The sequence below is a fragment of the Anguilla anguilla genome, chromosome 2 (assembly GCF_013347855.1).
Source record: "Anguilla anguilla isolate fAngAng1 chromosome 2, fAngAng1.pri, whole genome shotgun sequence".
NCBI classification, from domain to species: domain Eukaryota; kingdom Metazoa; phylum Chordata; class Actinopteri; order Anguilliformes; family Anguillidae; genus Anguilla; species Anguilla anguilla.
The window spans coordinates 17,461,724-17,480,287 of NC_049202.1; the positions used below are offsets into that span (position 1 = coordinate 17,461,724).

General features: G+C 43.1%; 1 protein-coding gene across 1 annotated transcript in view; it reads right to left on the minus strand.

The window, feature by feature from the left end:
• Nucleotides 1-18,166, minus strand: part of LOC118219716 (lysyl oxidase homolog 4-like) — a 35,842-nt gene extending 17,676 nt beyond the window's left edge. The window contains exons 1-10 of the mRNA XM_035403051.1: nt 18,149-18,166; nt 17,492-17,530; nt 15,693-15,968; nt 13,389-13,822; nt 12,977-13,051; nt 12,805-12,870; nt 11,801-12,015; nt 1,514-1,552; nt 567-780; nt 55-235 (exon numbers count right to left, since the gene is read on the minus strand). Of these exons, the coding sequence (XP_035258942.1) occupies nt 55-235; nt 567-780; nt 1,514-1,552; nt 11,801-12,015; nt 12,805-12,870; nt 12,977-13,051; nt 13,389-13,822; nt 15,693-15,951 (1,483 nt within the window). The 5' untranslated portion in view covers nt 15,952-15,968; nt 17,492-17,530; nt 18,149-18,166. The remainder of the gene's footprint in view (nt 1-54; nt 236-566; nt 781-1,513; nt 1,553-11,800; nt 12,016-12,804; nt 12,871-12,976; nt 13,052-13,388; nt 13,823-15,692; nt 15,969-17,491; nt 17,531-18,148) is intronic.
• Nucleotides 18,167-18,564: the final 398 nt, after the last annotated feature.

Genomic DNA, 18,564 nt, shown 5'->3' on the forward strand with positions numbered 1-18,564 from the left:
TCAATAAAGCAAACTGAGAGTGAGAGACGGTTTTAAAGAGGAAGAGTCGCTCACCTTGGCCCATGTAAGCACGGTGCAGAGCCTCCTTGGCGGTTCCAAATCCGAGCTCCCTGCACACCACGCTGGCGGCGGTAATGTCCCAGAGGTGGTCACACACGGTGCCCCACTTCCCCTCCCGCAGAACCTCCACCCGCCCCTCACCTAGGCGGGGCCCCGACTTCAGCCGCACCACCGGCTGGGTGTAGGCAGGGAGAGAGAGAGAAATTACATTCTAACAGCGCATTAAATGAGAAAGCTTACGTCGAAAACGGTTCAGTCAGTAAAAAAATATCACACATGCAAGTCCATAAACCTCAATGCTGATAGGAGCTGTCAATTAAATGTCAATCCCTGACTTGCCTGAACCAATTAAAATGCCGCACTTAAAAGCAAAATGGTCACTGATTGGTAGAAAATTAACTCGTTGAGTCACTGGTAACACACTGCACATCGCTTAAATGTGGTGGGAGGCCGGAGCTTAGTTCACAAAATATTTTTCTTAAAATTGCTGGAGGGGAGCCCCTCACCTGCACCAAGTAGGGTGCCTGAGGTCTCCCGGGCGCCATCCTGGAGAACTGTCGTCCCGGGACGCAGCGGGCGACGGCGTGCATGCCGCCGATGCAGGGCTGGTCATTGCGCGCGATGGACAGCTGACCCGGGCAGTCGGACAGGCTGTTCTCTGCGCCCGCGCACAGCACCTTCTCCACCCAGTAGCCCTTCTTACTGGACATGGTTCTGAGTCTGAGAGGGAGAGAGAGCAGGATCACTCAATGTCTCCACGTGTACCGTGCCGCCTGTGAACCATCAGAGCCACACATATCACACCTTCTTCCACATATTCATATCCATAGTATGTACAAGACCTCTCATACTGAGTGCTTGTCAGTTACGTGTAAATAGTTTAACCCTTAAATTCAAATTCTCCCTCATTCTGTTTAAAATGAGTATTATTAGATGCCAGTGTCTAATTTAAAAAGCTATTGGGTCTTACTAAATCCAAATTATTATTTTGTGCGATATTTTACTGTAACTCTAGATATTTAGGAGTGGTATGTAAATAATAATAATAATAAGAAGAAGATCACTGAATGAATGTACATTAGCACAATGTTAAGGTTATGTTTCTTACAGATTGTTTTTAGGCACAATGTCTATCATACTTGAAGTTGATATTTTATTTTAGGATTATTTTAGGCACTGTACATTATGAATACCCATTACATTTTATATATATTTTTAATGTCAAGATTTCTAAGACATACACTTCCTCATCACTGTACTGCTTCCTGTTTTTTATCTGTGCACGTTTGCAGCATTATGATAAAACAAGTATAGTGTCTATTTGTATGCATTTTGTATTTGGTATAAAATACATGCTAATCATCACATTGATGTTGAATTTCAGGAGAATTGCGCGTATTTTAGCACAAAACTAATACAGACTTTGAAGAGTTGCAATGAAAAGACGCCATACCTGGTTGATGGATCTGCTAACTTTGTATTCCACATTTTCCTGTAAAATGGATCAAAGGGAGAGGCAGTTAGTAATCACCCTGGGAGCTCAATGTGTCATCACTGTCCTAGTTTACAAACCACAATGACGTCTCATCGGTTCTTCACTTGTTACCATTGGACCAAAATCATTCCGACGAGTTCACCACTGTACTTGGTTTTCTACCACTCCATATGCCTACAGAAGCTGCAAACCTACCATAGCCCACTGCCGCCATCAGAACTTTAATAAACCTGCTGTTCGCCCACCAGCTGTGATCTGACCTCCAGTCCATACCAATCACTGGATGTACTGTATCAGTGCATCCAGGCCCACGGGGATCAGGGTGTGCTGCACCATCAGACCGTCGCTTGACTCAGTCGTACAGTGACTGGTGAGTAAACACGTTATAAATACCACAGAGACAAAACAAGCAAAATGGGGCCCTGTGGCTTTGTGGTGGAAGGGCTGGTTGCCGGTTGCTGGGAGGCCTCAATGTTCCCGTTGTTAGGGCCCAGTCGGCTCCCCTGCCCTCTCCATTCCCATCCGGATATTTCTGTCCCCTCTGGGGGACGTCTAGTCTGAATGAGGGGGGCCATGGAGACGCCATTATGGGGTGATCCCACAAACAGCATATTTGTAAATATGTAAGATGGAGCCACTGTGGTCTTGCCTTGCATAGCCATACTGTACATAAAAGAGTTGGTAGTGGGGTGGTGGAGGGACCACACCAAAGACATCAAAACATATTCAATGCTGTTTTTTTGCTTTACTGGTCATACATAAACCGCCTTACCCTTTCTGGAAAGGTGGTACAGTTATATTACACTGTATGTGGTATGAATTCAGTTAAATATTGCATACTCTAGCAATAAATCTGAAACCGCAGCATATAATAGCCAATGTTATTAAGTTGAATATCACATGCTATAGAAATAAATCTGAAATTGTACCATATAATAGCCAATGTTATTTAGTTTCCAATAACCTGACATGAAATTATATGGTACATTGATACAGATGACCCACTATGAAAAATATTCATGCTTGAAAACACACTACTGTTTCCAAGACTAAAAAAAAGTGAATTTCCAAATTATTCCTCCCTAACTGGAGCTATATGTGGACAGGGTCGGGAACAGTGGAAAATCACACTGAAGTTTAATACAAGAGCCGTCGGGCTGGGTTTCAGGCACAGAGCTCACCCAGGACCAGGATTAATGCCACCCCCCCAGCCCACAGTCCTCAGAATACAGTATGTTGACTCACAAAGCAGGAATCCCACTCTCCTGGCCAGGGGACAAGAGTCACAGGTGGGCACTGGCTCCTCTGTCCACGGCTCATTCCCTACACCCCCCCCCCTCCCTCCCTTCCTTCCCTCCAATTTATGATTCGCATCGGTACCCTGGCACACGAGCAAAGAGCAGCGGGCGCTAATCCTGGCCCGACAGCGTGTGAAGTTGTAAAGAACAGAAATGAAAAGAAAACACCTGGAGGGGGCATAGAAGGAGTTTAATGAGGCATTTACTCCCGAACACCTCCTCTCGCAGCACTGGGAGAAACAAACAAGAGTCCACACATGCCTCCAGTCGCAACGCATAGCCAGAGCAAAGCAACCTGCCTGCCTGCCGTTCCAGTCATACTGGCGACCGGCAGGGGGCGCCCTGCCTCTCACTGGAAAAAACCAACCATGTCTGGGAATTCAGGAGGATGAAAGGAGGAGAGGAAAGATAGAGGAGGAGAGAAAAGATAGATGAGGAGAGGAGAGAAGAGAGAGGACAGGAGAAATGCGCCATGACCAGCCATCGCCCTGCACTAGGCCTGAAAGCAGACGTGGTTTACTCAGGCCAGGTGGCCTGGTTTCCTAATTCTCCCACAGACGGGTGTATGAGCACACACTGTACCTACGCTGGCCCCAAAGCCCACAAGTTTGCGTGCAGTGGTTTTGTGTTTTTTTTCTCCCTCTCTCTGGGGGCAGGGGGGAGGGGGTTCCATGTGTGGATACTCCCAAAATGAACACCCCCCCACCCCCCACCCCCACACACACACACCCTTACCCCATTACTTTGGGTGTTTATTGGTGTGCCTGGCTTGTAATCAGACCTGTCAAATTTGCACATTAAACAGAAGCAATTTTCTCCAATATTAGACTGTATATAAGACTGTAAATTTTTGTCAGTACCATTTCAATTAAAATTCTCAGGGACCCCCAGGAATGCTTTTTTTATTTTATTAGTTCGATTGTATTTACAATATGTACTTGACATTGCATGTAATGCAGTACTTGTATTGTATGCAATGTGCATGCAATTGTCTAACTTATTTGTCATCATTATTGTGAATATTTTTTGTATTCTGTTCCATTGTATATATTATCCACAGTATGGGAATTGAGCAGCTTAAACAAATCTATAAGTCTATGTAAAACAGACAATAATGTATTATTTTAATTAATGTCTTGCACAACATTTCTTCCCATCTAGAGGCTTGTGAATGTTTGTGGAACACACCCGCATGAATCTGCACTGAATTTATGACAGCCTCTGATTGTGTGGTCTGCACCATCTCTAACAAGCAGGGTGTCATTTTCTGCTTTGGGGGGGGGGGGGGCGTCGTGGAAACGGAGAGAGTGCGCAAGAGAGAGAGAGAGGCTCTAGGAAAGAATGCTTCAGGCGATGTGGTTTATTAAGATGAAGAGATGCTAACTTTAGCTGTTCCTCCACAGCGGTGACTAGGCATGTAAAACCGCCTGGATGTGTCTGCCATGTGGTTCCGTAGTAGCATGTTGCTGCAGAGACCAGACAGTAAAGTATACTTCATCTGAAGAGTTTCACCATTTAAAAAAACCTTTGGAAAAACAAAAAAAAGCCTGTCTGCAGCAGGAAGCCCAGAAACATGTATCACTCAATATAGCTAGTGTGCCTCTACTTCCCAATCCCAGACTGAAATTACTCCAGCTCTTGATTTTGATTTTAGCTTAACATGATCAATTGCCTTTTCTGGAAAATATATAAGTGGTATTAACTGTATGACAGTATGACAAAACTACAAAAGCTATTATTTAACACTTTATCTTTGGAATTTCAATTAAATCAATAGGTAGCGGAGCATAATACTTGAAGTATATTCAAAGAAAAGTAATGGTAATAACCTTAAAGTTTTGCTAATCATTTATCAATAATAACTGTCTAAGCTTTAGTGATTGTCACCAGAGTTGCTGCTGCAATCAAAATTTTAAAATCAGGTTGTAAGACTGCTCACTATATTAATTTAGACATTTAGCTGATTCAAATTTTCCCCTTGTGAAAGGAGATCCTTATATGAAGAGTACTATATGCAATATCCTTTATAGTGTGTAGTTATATTGTATTACATTATAAGTATGTGTGTACTGTATGTACAATATATGCTTTATTAAGGTAAATTATACATAAGGCACATATAACAAAGCTACAGTAACATCATGCAAATAACCATTGCTGGGACCTACACAATAAAATTTCCAGTGTTAATTCAACACTACCAGCATTAGGTCAGCTCTTAACAGATAACATTTGCCCCCACTCTGGAATGTCAGATCAAATGTTATCTGTTAAGAGTTGAATTAACACTGTTGGAGTCGAATCAACACAGGACATTTTACTGTGTAGAAGCTATGTGCACAATGCACTGGAGTGTGTCTTTCTGTTTGACTCCTGCCGTGGATATGTATTACTAAATGAACCAAAAAAATAGCAATGCACAGCAGGATGTTAGCACTTGCACGGCTGGTTTATAAATGCCCCATGCGCCCAGCCAAACAGCTGCACCTGCTTCCCACTGAGCCCTCAACAAGTTCTTCCTTAATCCAGACTTAACTTGAAAAACAGTTTACACACTAAAGGCTATGGCACAGCAAGCCGTCAGCAGTGTACTGCCAGGACAGTCATTTTGAGTCACACGTGTACCTTAACTATGCATACAGTGGCAAGAAATGTATAGTCGTGCAGAAAAGTTACTGGAAAAAATAACCAATGTAGACTTGAACTGTTTAGACTATGCAATGGCCCATATTATTCCTTTTTAGAAACCAGCTGAGCAGAAAGATGCTATTGAAGCGTAGTGTTTAACTAAACAGGAGATGGGTGACAGATAGACAGACAGTGACGTATCTGAATTTGAGGTGAATTTTACAGACAGCGCCCAATGCTTCTTTAGGTGACTAAACACAGAAAAACTGAAAAAGGTGTGGTTTTTTTCTCATTCTATATATTTTTGTTGAAGTAATCCTTCCTCTCCAACCCTCTCCTCCTCACCTGCCTCTGTAATTAGGCCTTAAACCAAACCCCAGAAGTTTATAAGCCGACAAATGACAAACGAGAGAAGGGCTATGCCTATCTGTTTGATGACAACAGAACTGTTATTGTGACAACCGAACTACTTTTGCAGCTGCAAGCTCTCACCTTTAAAGTGAAGGAGGTTTATCAAATGTTTAAATAGCCACACTAAGTAAACCAGACTAAAAATGTGATTATGGTATCAGGGAACCCCACGGCTCATTGTAAGTCCGAAATACTTTAATGACCACAGCGAGTCAGGACCACCATTTTAAAAAAAAATCATCCAAGAGCCATCAATGTCACTTCCAGCAAAAATTTTACTCAAGAGGCCTTCCAAGCAGAAACCAGGTCCAGCCTTTCTTAGCTTAGCTTTAGCCATTAGGCAGGTGTTAAGGTACAAGGTGGTGTGTCTGATCCCAGCAACTGGATTCTACTGGGCTTTGTCATAAGAGCAATTTTCATCCACCCAAGCAACAAATACAGTATCATCCTTCAAGCTCTTGAGCAACCATAGGCGAGAAGCCAGGACTGTGCTTCTGCTACCATAAAAAAGATACAACAAGGAGTCAACATATAGCTTGAAGGCACTGGGTTTGATGCTGCTCTGAGGTTGTGCAACCCACTGAATGCAGTTACCCAGCCTTGACACTTCCTTGACCCACTTTCGTCAGGACCGGGGTATGATTAAAACAGACTAAATTAAAAACCCAAGCAGGAAAATTACTTAGAGGCACCATAACAAAGGAATGGCAATTAAGCTAAAAAAAAACAACATGATGGTAACAAAATATATCACGTTAAGCAAAGAAAAAATTCTATTTCCAGCAGAGAAATACCGATAGTTTGGTTTGCAAAAATGGTTTAAAAGAGAAAAAGGAGAGAGAGAGAGAGAGAGAAAGGGAGGGAGGGAGAGAGAGAGAGAGAAAGGGAGGGAGAGAGAAACCACTGCTGACACAGCAGAGTAGTATAGGGCAAAGCTATTAAAGAAAAAAAAAATCCTTCTTAGACCTTGAAACTTATAATCATAGAATCTTCACCCGGATTTCCAGGAGACGCAGCTCCAAACATAGAGGAGCCAGGCTACGTGACAGTGCCCACAAAAACCCGGCGAGGACACAAGGAGAGTCACCTCGGGGTGGCCGCTGAACCTGCTCCAGGTCGGGGTTTATGCTCGAAGCGAAGCCAGCAGGTACCTCACATCACCGCACACCGACCACAGCATTGCGCAGAGACCGCGAGTAACCATCGCGACTCCATGCATTCTGTTTACCCGAAAAGAGGAAGCCCGGGAAACCGCTTCAACCCCAAACCCCCTTTTTGTTAAAATTAGAGATTGAACTTGCCCATAATGACAATGTGAATTTGGCCAGCGCCACAAAGCCCTCTTATCTGGGCACTTTGTGTAGTCGTGCAGAAAACAGAACGCTCCTGCTTCATTCTTCTACTTTGTTTTTTTTTCTGTGAATTTAGATAACAATCCTCTTGGAAAAAAAAAAAAAAAAACAGGTTGTCATGCCATGATTTCCACTGAGCCCCTTGTTAAAGTATAGCAATGGAGTCAGCTGGCTTTGCATTCCAACTATTTCAAGCTACACCAACCATACACTCTGCTATGGTTGTTAAAAATCTTATTTCCAATTGGACTGTGGCCAGGCTTGGCCAGGATGGCGCCACTTCCCTACAGTTTGCTTGACGCAATTCTGAAAAGACAGGGTTTGTGGGGGTGGGGGGGGGGGGGGTGGTGATAGGAAATTCAATCAAAGCAGAATTAACTTTAACCTCAAACTTTTTTTTATATTTCCATTTTATAGAAACATTTGTTGTTGCTTGCCAGCGTACCATCCTCTTATCCTCTTGACTCATGCAGTCATCCCCAGCTCCTTTTACCCTCATAGCCCACCAGCTGAGCCAATGCAGGCAGCCAATCCACCAGAGGCTTGATCACAAGCATCCAATCAGAATTGGCGCTGTTGACTGAAGTGGAAGAGGATGCCCCTGCCAGCTGAAACCCTGCCACCATGGGCAATGCTGTGTACAGTTAGATGAGCCTCCCAGCCCCACTCAGCACTGGCACAGCACAGTGAGCAATAAGGTGAACCAGTGCACTGCGCGCAGAAGCCTCTGAGTGGTGCACCGCAAAAGAGCCCATACGACTTTTATCTTAGATTGAACATACCCCTACGTGACCACTGTCAGCCAAAATAACTTTTTAAAGGGCATACAGCATGTCTGTAACACATATTCCATATTCCAGGACATGCACCAGCACAAGTCTGTGAGGCTGACTTTGGAAGATTCAGCAGAAAATCAGCACAATCAATCAAAACACATCTTGCTATATATTTTTTCCCTCCATTGCACATTACTTCCTTCCCACTCACATCTACCAGTAAGAGGCGGTGCCTTGAAAGGCAATATGTCACTAGGCACCAAGTGTATATCATTACCACAAACAATGTAACAAGAATAAGCATGTTACTTCAAGAAAACCATAAAACATTGAAAAACGAGAGAAACGAATTTGATCTATAAAAAGTTACGCACGTCCTCTATTTTTCTGGGTTAAGACTACAGTGTCTGTCTGTCTGTCTCTTTGGTGGCTGGGTTATTTACAGCAACTTTGAGGCAAACGGTCAGGGTAATTCAGACATTACGGCTCTTAGGGATAGGATATAATGGCTTTTAATGGTTACTTCTAAAGGGTAAGGATGTGTTGCCTAGTTATTAAATCAGGGAATCTCTAAAATTGGTCTGAATGGGAATATGTGGCATCAGAAGTTTGTATAAGCCCAGTGAGGAAATGTGAAAGCTATTATCTTTCTACTGTATGCCTGTCACAGGTACAATGTTTTTTTTTATCTCTTCTTTTCACCATTAGAAAACAGTTAATCACTGGAGTTTCTGTTGCTGTGAGTGCAGAGAAGGATGTTGCAGTGTTTGTCCCAAAACAGTAATGCAAACCAAATCCACTGAGCTTCCTACACATGTAGACAAATGCTACTACAGACACTGAGACCTATGCCAACAATGTTAGGGATTAATATTAAGACCAGAAACACAGCTGTCATCACTCAGAACACTGTGTTGCTAGGAGCCCTTAAACTACGAGACACTGGCTTTGGCAATGCTGTTGAGGGGAACTAGAGGCAGAAATAAGAATTGAATGCCCACAAATCTTAAAAGTTCTGTCAGTCTTGTGCCGATAAGTGACTTTATGGAGTGCTTCACAGAGAAGAAATGCAGTGTTAAGTGAGAATCCGTCATAGCATAAAAAGGACAGGTAAAGAGAGTGGTCTTAATGAGATACGACAATAGCCTTTTTTTTTATCAAGCAAGCACCTACAAGAAACGAAAAAAAAAAAGGATTTCGACATGGTTTGGAGGCCTATCGTGGAAACGCTCGCAGGGCCGTTCCAACAGTTTAATGACACGGCTGAAGAGCTATTTAAAGCAGATGCGATAAGCACCAGCGTGTTTTAGCTGCATTGTGCTGTTTTCCTCATGTGGATTTCCAGAGGGTTTCCGGAAGGCAAAACGCGGCAGCGATAATGACACTTCTCACAAGATCGGCTCACTCGCTTACCTTTTCCTCATTCAGCCTTTTCATGCCTCCAATTCTAGTCGATCCAAACATATCTTTCCTGGGCATACGTAAGACTGGGCTTTGTTAAATTGGAATCGTAGTTAAGTCTTTTTGCAACACTCTGTCAGACAAATCATTTCCTAATTCTTATTTCTAAACAAAGCCAGGGGAAGCAGCACCCCTAGGCTTTGTGGAGACACCACCCTTGTGTAATAGCTTCTGGATATAGTTCCCATTTTATCACCTCAGCTTTTATGTTTGACCTACTTTTCTGAAACAATACAGTCACACTGGACTTCTTAAAAGGGTTGGAGACAAACTGTCAATATGTGTGATAACGAGTGTGTGGTGAGCACACTTGCGTTTGTATGTAATTGCATGCATGCATGTGTGTGTGTGCGTGTGAGAGTCTGTGCTCCTGTGTGTGTGTGTGTAACTGCCTGTGGGTAAGTACAGCTGCTTGTGTGGAGACTCAGTCCAGTCATAGTGCCACATGGACAGGCAGTTATTTTTAGGCTTCAGAATGAGGCTGTTTAAAGTTTAAATATAGAGGCCTGCAGTAGAGTCCAATGGTCTCCCCCTCCCAAAAGCCCTTTTCCAACTGCTTTATATTCTCTGTGGCATCCCATAAGGTTCCACATTGGCACTGGAGGGCACTTACTCTCTGCCACACATGCCCGTCATGCCCCACACATACACACACACACACACGCGTGCGCGGGCACACACACACACACAAGCACACACACACTAACAAACAAACAGACATATATGTAATTACACACACACAAACATGTAATTATGCAATTACCCAACACACACACACACACACACAGGAGCACACACAAACACACACCAGAATCCTCTCCCAGTTAAGACAGTTGTAGCAAATACCCTGATGAAACACTGAGCTTCACAATCCCCACAGTGGTCGTTTTCACTCAGATTATCCTTAAAAACAATCTCATCTTTGAGCGATTAACTCAGCAGATCCCAGAGATGACAGCTGTATAATACAAATGCAATTTTCTATTCTTCTTTAAGTATTGGGCTGTGAGAGCCATAAGTCACCACCGTCTTAGCTCCTCCTAGCCGTCTAGCCAGCCTGATGAACAACTGGAATACCCCTTTGCATTGAAAATAGCCAGTATATTCAATATGTCGCAATCAAAAGCTTTACAAAGGTGGAAACCACAAAGGCTGCCATGTCAAGACATGAAAATTATCTTACGAGGAGTTATTAGCAGGTCAGTCTAATCAAAAGCACATCCATACCAACCATCATCCGGCAACTGACCACCTTTCGGCAAGCTACTGACACAAGCCCACTCATATAAATCAAGAAATTCCATATCTTTTGGCACTTGAAAGATCTAGAGATTTCATGAGTCAGAGATTACAATCACAGTCATTACTTTGAGGGGAAAAGACCAACTAAAACAACCAAAGGGTTGAAGTTCAAAAACACCCATTCAGCCAACAGAAATGTGGGTGGGAATGCAAATTTTCTGGTAAAAAAAACTCTTAAACTCTTATTTATCACTGTTGAAAATCAAGAGTTAATTTCAGGGCAGTATCCCAGCAGGAAAGCATGCTGGGATACTATACAACATACTTGTAGCAGTATACTTCACAACAGCCAAAAAAATCCACCTGCTTCCTGCACCTAATATTTCTCTTTGAAACCTTTTATCCCTGATGTTGTTTAATTACATTTTTTTCATAAGCTTGTCATAAAGCTGCAACCTTGTCTGTCAATTCAGAAAATCACAGGCAAGCATGCATTATCTTTTCAAAGCTCATTCTGGAGTGGTTTACTTAATGAGTAACAGGCATCTCATCAACCACAGGAACAATTCTCATTGGATGGAACAGTAGAAGCCCTGTCCAAAAAGCTCATCCCTCCTCGGGTAAATCTACTGTCACAGGCCATGTCGTAAGGTATGTAACTATACTGAGCTTTAACGGGATATCACCACTGTTGACAGTCGCTCATCTACATTATGTCTGTCAAGAAACATCCTTCTGGGCCCCAAGGTCTAGTATAGAATCTAGGCTTATCTCTAGGACTGTGCCAGTACTAGATGTAACCAGCAGACCTACAGGACAACATATAGGCTCATCAGCTGTGGTATCGCCCAGGGAAGAGAGGGATGCCAGTTGGGATGATGTTCATATCTACTCAATCTGAAATACTGGATGGCCACAGTGTCCCTGCACAAGCTACACAAGAAGTGTCCTCTTCCAGCTCAATGTCTACAAGTCTGACTGGAAGATTGCAGTGAAAAGAAGTCTGACACCACGCCACACATTTGGAAAGAGAATGACTTGCCAGCGTGGTCTTACGAACAAACAATCAGGGCTCACCGGTACATGGCAACATCATGTTGTTCTGCGGCAGGGAATCCCAGCATGCCACAAGCCACACGGCTACTGCTCAGGCTCCAACCCTGGTCACACACGTGCCTCCACCTCCCAGCATGCTTCACTTCAATCACACCTTCTGAGATGAGGCCCTGGTTCCTGGCGCCCGCTACGATGGGTCTCAGCCGGACCTCCTCGATCCTCAACTTACTGAGAGCCTGCGGGTCAAAGTGAAAAGCCCAATTATTCTCTGGAATGAGAAGTAGACTTTGACATTATTTTAGTCGACAGGTTGAAACCAGGCAGAGGTGTGCAGAAAAAAAGAATTTCAGCAACTCCATTCAAGATCCACACTCAACTTTTTTCAGTAGACTTTAAACTCTTGGTAAAGAGTTAAAAATGTAAGTGTTCCTTCCTCAGTATTTAAAATCAATTATATTTAATGGTTAGTGTCATGTGGAGCGGATGTGGAACAAGGTTTCTGAGATACAGGGGCATCAGTTCAGCTCATTCAGCTTCATGGAGAATTTATTTCAATCATTCTAGTTATAGTCATGTTTTTTGTAAATTGATAAGGATGACATCAATTTGTTAGGTAGGAGACATTTACCATTGATACGCCAGATGCTTGACAAAGGTGCTGTTCTGGATTCTCATAAAAATACATGTTAAAACATCACTTTCTTTTTATGTTGCAAACTAGCGATACCACCTGTCTTTCCTTCCTGGCTAACCACATGGAAACAGAAGGTCCTCTGTGGAAACTCACCAGCTGAACATAGTGAAATGTAAATTTTGGGTCTAAATATACAGAGAGGTAGTATTTGTGGGGTGGTGAACTGCATAGTGCCTGCATTGAACAATGGATCTTTTTTCTTATAGGGTCAGGTTGAGGGTGTGTGGTGTACAGTTAATCACTGAAATTAAACCTTCAGCCTCCTCAGCAATTAACACCCATGCAGGAAAGTGACATAACTCATACAACACAGGCATTTGTATTAACTCACAGAATTATGGCTATTGCTCTCTTCTCGTCTGGTTTGCTGGCCATACGGATATTGGTCCTCGTAGCCCTGTTAAGAAAGAGAGTCCCATTACTGACAGTGCAAGAGTGCGTGAGAGAGAGTTTCCTCAGTCCCGTAGCACACGATGGGATCCTGCTTTCTTCTCACTGCTCACCGTATTGTAGTGGTTGTCAACCCTGTTATGTTCCTGTCGGGTTGAGTGTCCATACTGTGCAGCAGTTTCTTGTCCCTGTTGAGAAAGAGACAGCATTACAGTGAAAGCAAAGATGGAGGAAGTCAGACAGTGAACCAGTCAGAGGCAGAAAAGATTTTGTATTTGTGTTAAATAGTGTTTCAATTCACTCATTAAGAAATTAGTTCATTAATGCTTTTGAAAAACACTGTTTCCCTTGTGCAGTTATTGTTACTATTAGTGTAATTGTAGGATGTTGAATTACATTTCATTTAAACAGTTTTTGCGATACTATGCCCACATATGTGTATGCAGCAAAGCATATTTAAGTTTGAGTTTGCAGTTTCCACAGTGATGGGTAGCGAGGGGAGGAGATGTCTCTTTAAAGCCGTACCTGACTGTACTGGTGTCTCTCCTGCTCCTGCCTGGTGCTTTGCTGCTGCCGGTACGCACCGCTGTTCCCGAGCCGGGCCGGGATCTCGTGCCCGCGCGGCAGGCGGCGCTCGTTGCCACGCGCGAGCGCGTTGTCGGACCCGCCGCGCAGCTGGATGCTGTGACCGCGGGCCGACGTGGACGGGTAACTCGTCCGCGGCCAGTTTGAGTTCCGGCCCAGGGCGATCTCGTGACCCCGCACCGGCGCCGTGACCCGCCCGTACGGAGACACCGCCGGCGTCATCGGCTGGCGGTAGCCGGACCGCCTCTCGCCGCTGCAGACCACGCCCAGGTCCTCCGCGTGCGTGCAGTCATGGGTGCCCCAGTCGTTGGACTGGCACTCTGCCAGGGACCTCTCTGTGCCCACACAGCGCACGTTGTCCAGCCAGATCACTCCTACGAGGGGGTAGTGAACCACAGTCTTGAGGAAACCTTTTCCTGAACAGCACGCAACCGCCCAGACCATCACATAGAGCAGTGGTTCTCAAACTCGGTCCTGGGGGACCCCTGTGTATTCTGGTTTTCATTCCAACCTCAACACCAATCCCAGAATTTTAACAAGCCGTTAATTTCTCTTAATTAGGTGCTTTTCATGTTTTAGATCTGGGGTTCCAGAAAGGGCCAGTGTGGGTGCACACACCTGATACTACTAATCAATCACTAGAGTCATTGCTAAGCACCTTGATTAGTAGAATCAGGATCAGGTGTGTGCACCCACGCTGGCCCTTTCTGGATAAGACTGGAAACCCCAGCTCTAAAACATGAAAAGCAGCTAATTAAGAGAAATTAACAGCTTGTTAAAATTCTGGGATTGCTGTTGAGGTTGGAATGAAAACCAGCATACACAGGGGTCCCCCAGGAACGAGTTTGAGAACCACTGACATAGGGAAGACAATTCACTAAACCCAAATTTTAAAGAACTATTAAAGGTATTCTGAGATATGATCAACTAAGTAATATTTGCAATACCATTGTCACAAAGCTAGTGTACACAGCACAATTTTAACCCCAATCTGGTAGTTGCTCTACACTACACCTATACTATAATGAGTACGTGAGCATGAAGCAAATGAACAGCGCTGATATGGACTGTGGTTTGGCACCACTGGAACTCCATTATATACAGGAATGTCATCTTTACACTCATTATTTTGTACCATGACCTGAGGCAAATGTGCCTCTTATTTCTAATGATCATTGTTAGGTGCATGTCAGTAGGGAGAGAGCACGTGGCTCTTGTTAAGTTTGTCAGACGCAACCTATATTCTGAAACAGTTATTGTGTGATTATGTTTTAGCACCGCTTTCATCCTGGTGCTTATTTACCGCATTGCAGCCTGTTCTTTACTCTCTCATCTTCCCTGTTGCTCCAGTGATATTTAAAGTATTGTAGCATGATCACAGTTGTCATGTTCTCTGATTGCAATGTATTTTGACAGATTTAAAACTCTGGATAAAGGTATCTGCCAAAGAACATTTACTACAATTTACAGTAATAATAGAGAACATGTTATTAATGATAATTAGATTTTCTTATGAGCAGAAGTAGTAGGAGAAACAGTAGAACTATTTGATAACTTCATGCACCTGCCAGAAGCCAAAAGCAGCCAAAAGCCAGCTGACTGACAGCCTCTACATTATAAAATACAAACAAAGTGAAGTAACCAACCACTGAAGCCTTAAAGAGCATGCTCAATACAAAACTCAGAATTAAGTGTGGAAAATCCCAGTCATTAAAAAGTAGTAAATTACATAGAACTATTACAGGATTCCAAGCAAAACAATGTATCTGGTATGGGGGCATGCTGGAAAGTTTGCTTAATGATAATGATAGCGTTCTTCTGCCAGCGTTATGCTTTCTCTAGTCTTGGTTTATAGACCTCTCTACGTTTTGATCAAAGGGAAGTTTTCAGGACAGCAAGGCAATGTGGCCTGGGGCCACGGCTCTTTGGGAAATGTCGAATGAAAATTTTAAATCCAGTGGGCATCAAAATTCACCGCAATCACTGAAAAGACAGCACAGTACCAAACTGGATAATTGCTGGTCCAAGCTGGGCAGTGCTGGTTTTATGCCGGTCAAGTTGGTCAAGCTGTTAATGAAAACAGCTGTGCTGGTAGACTAACTTAGTTACTGGTTATGTGATGAACACATGATTATGCTGGCTATGCTGGTACCAGCTGTTCTAGCATGACCAAGCTAATCTACTAGCATGGTAGAAAGTTTGCAACACCTACTGCATTCTGAGTCTCAATCGTGGGATACTTGCCTTGGCCTTCCCCGAACCTGGCGCTGTGTGCCCAGGTGAGGCCGCGCTGGAAGCCCAGCTCTCTACAGACAACGTTTGTCAGCGTCAAGTCCACGTCGTCATCGCAAACGGTACCCCAGGCGTTGTTGTAGAACACCTCCAAGCGGCCCTCATTTTCTCGTTGCCTGTTGCCGGCTAAGCGCAACTGGAAGGATCCTGGCGGCGAGGGAAGTCCGTGTGCCAAGAGGAAAAGCACAGGGCCGAGGAACAAGCCCAGCATCTTCGCTGTCGCGGCGTCTGCCATAAAGACACAAACAGGGGTTAATCAGAGAGAAATTAAACGACCGATTGGTTTAATTTGGTTTGACTTACATGAGGATCAATTGCTATGGTTGAATTTTAGTTTGCAGTCATTGTCATTGTGAGGGGCGTTGGTGGTAGAGCTCCCGCCTGCCACGCCGGCGGCCTGGGTTCGTATCCCAGCCAATGCCCCAAAAACCCAGCCACTGGGGATGCACAAGTCAGTGCAATCGTAGTGCCGGTCCCAAGCCCAGATAAATGGGAGGGTTGTGTCAGGAAGGGCAGCCGGCGTAAAATATATGCTAAATCAAATGTGGCGACCCCGAACGGGAACAGCCGAAAGAAGAAAGAAAGTCATTGTCATTGTGCACAAACAGACACACTTGTCAATATCTAAGATTATATTTCATATTCGCCATGTAACTTTTTGTTAGATTATATTGTTTTTTTGTTTTTTGGATATTGCTTAAATTACGGCTTTTTGATTCCATGCACTTTATTCATAGTACACACCACTGCTCTGTACCGCACACATTAAAAGGTATAATATGGTGAAAAACAGACACGCTACATGAACATGAGCAGGAATCTCAAGAAAAAATAAAAATAAAATACAGTGCTACACACAGTTGTACAGTAGGCAACTCCAGTTGCAGGTTACATTCTTTAAAAAATGCCCATGCACTTGCTGGTTTCAGGTACTGTAATGTACTATCTTCTGCTTACAGCTGTGTTCTGTCCAGGCTGTACAGTCACTGGTCTCTGTGATTTCATTCTTCTCTCTCTGTCACATTCAATCTTGGGCTCTGCAGCACATTAAGGCTATATGTCTACATACACAGGACCATTCACCAGAGACTGTTAACTAAGTGAAGAAAAATAAATCTAAAAATGTGTACATGTAGGGTGTCAGTTTCTAAATATATATTATTTATAATATTTATATTATTTATATAATTATATATAATATGTACATATAATATGTACTGTTTGTTTGTAAGCTTCAGTGTCTGGTGTCAGGCATTTGAAAAACCATGCACATGCCACACATCTATGAAATAAAAATAAGTACTTTCCAAAGGCAGACATTTAATTAGCAATGCAAATAAATAAACTTATTTTAACAGCATCGCAGCCAAATCCAACTGAATCCCAGTCCCATAACAAGTATGAAAATATTACCCAGGAGCAACAACACACTAAAACTTAAGCCAAAAAAAGAAAACCAAAGTCTAAATGTGGACAAACTCAATCTATCTGCCAAAACCATCAAGCAAATATGCAAGCACTACTGTCTACTGGATATGAGACAGAAATTCAAAATCCCCCTCACAAAACAAACATGAACTCCTTGGGAATTAATCATGTGCATTGCAGAAAAATTAACAGTATGTACAATATCAGTGTTAATGCAAAAACACTGGCACCTATTAAAATAAACTGTAAATTAAGCATTGAATCTAAGTACTGGAGTGTTGTGCAGAGGTATGGCTGGGATTAGAAGAGAAGTCTTAGCTCACCTTAGAACCGGTCCCGTCAAAAGTCACTCACGCTGCTGACTGGGAGAAAGTTAATGAGTTAAGGAGGGTGCTAAACTCAGGTCTTTGGTTTTGCCTTCTACTTTCCATCCCTCCCATTTTTCTGCCCTCCCTTCAATCACTTTCTCCATCATCCCTCCCATCTCTCCCTCTCTCTCTCTCTCTTTCTCTCTCTCACTCTCTCTCTCTGTTTCGCTTTTTCTTTCTTTATCTTTCTTTATCTTAATCTTCCTTGCTGCATTTACAAAAAAAGATTAGCTTTTTGTGGAGTAGGACTGGGTAGGATCTTTTTAGGACATACGACATTCATCCTAAGAAATGTTTGTGCACAGTTAAGATTCCCCAAATCTTGATTAAATGCTGTATATGAATCAAAATATATTAATAACATATATGGTGCCATTGCATTTTTAACTAAGAGAAGTTTTGGCGGTCACAGAGCTGGTAATAAGGAACTCTCTTAGCAAGCAATAAAACATTAATGACCATTCTCCATAAATGTATTTCTTTGTGGAAATAAAATAGAACATAGCAGACTCTTTTGACCTATAAATGATCCAAAAAAGACTAAATTGAAATAGAATATTTTGATAAATTGAAACCTAGACGTAAACAGATGTAAATAGCTTTAAAGTGCACCTCCAGTATTCTCCATCAAGGTCTTGGTTGTTCCTCTGGCACGAATGGAACAACAGAAGAAGCTGCCTAGCAACAGCAGCAGGCCACTTCCTGTTGTTTAGAAGCCTGTATTTTTGGCCTCCGACTTGCGGCATCTCTTGGTTTTGTTCTGGGGCGCTCTGTCTGGTGTTTCACGGGAACAAAGCATTACTGCAGCCCAAGAAGAGTATTCTAGAGAGCCCCTTGTGCAGTTTTGAATGATTTTCCCAGTCTTAGTGCACCCTCAAAACTGAGACCATTTTTGTTAGCCCAGTCATATTCAAGGCATTGCCTCTCCACCTAGCCTTCTGCCTCTAAAGTTCCATATTGTTATTTGAGTATTTGATATATTTCTGGAATGCCCAGTCATCATAGGTTTGGTTTCACCTCTTGCCCTT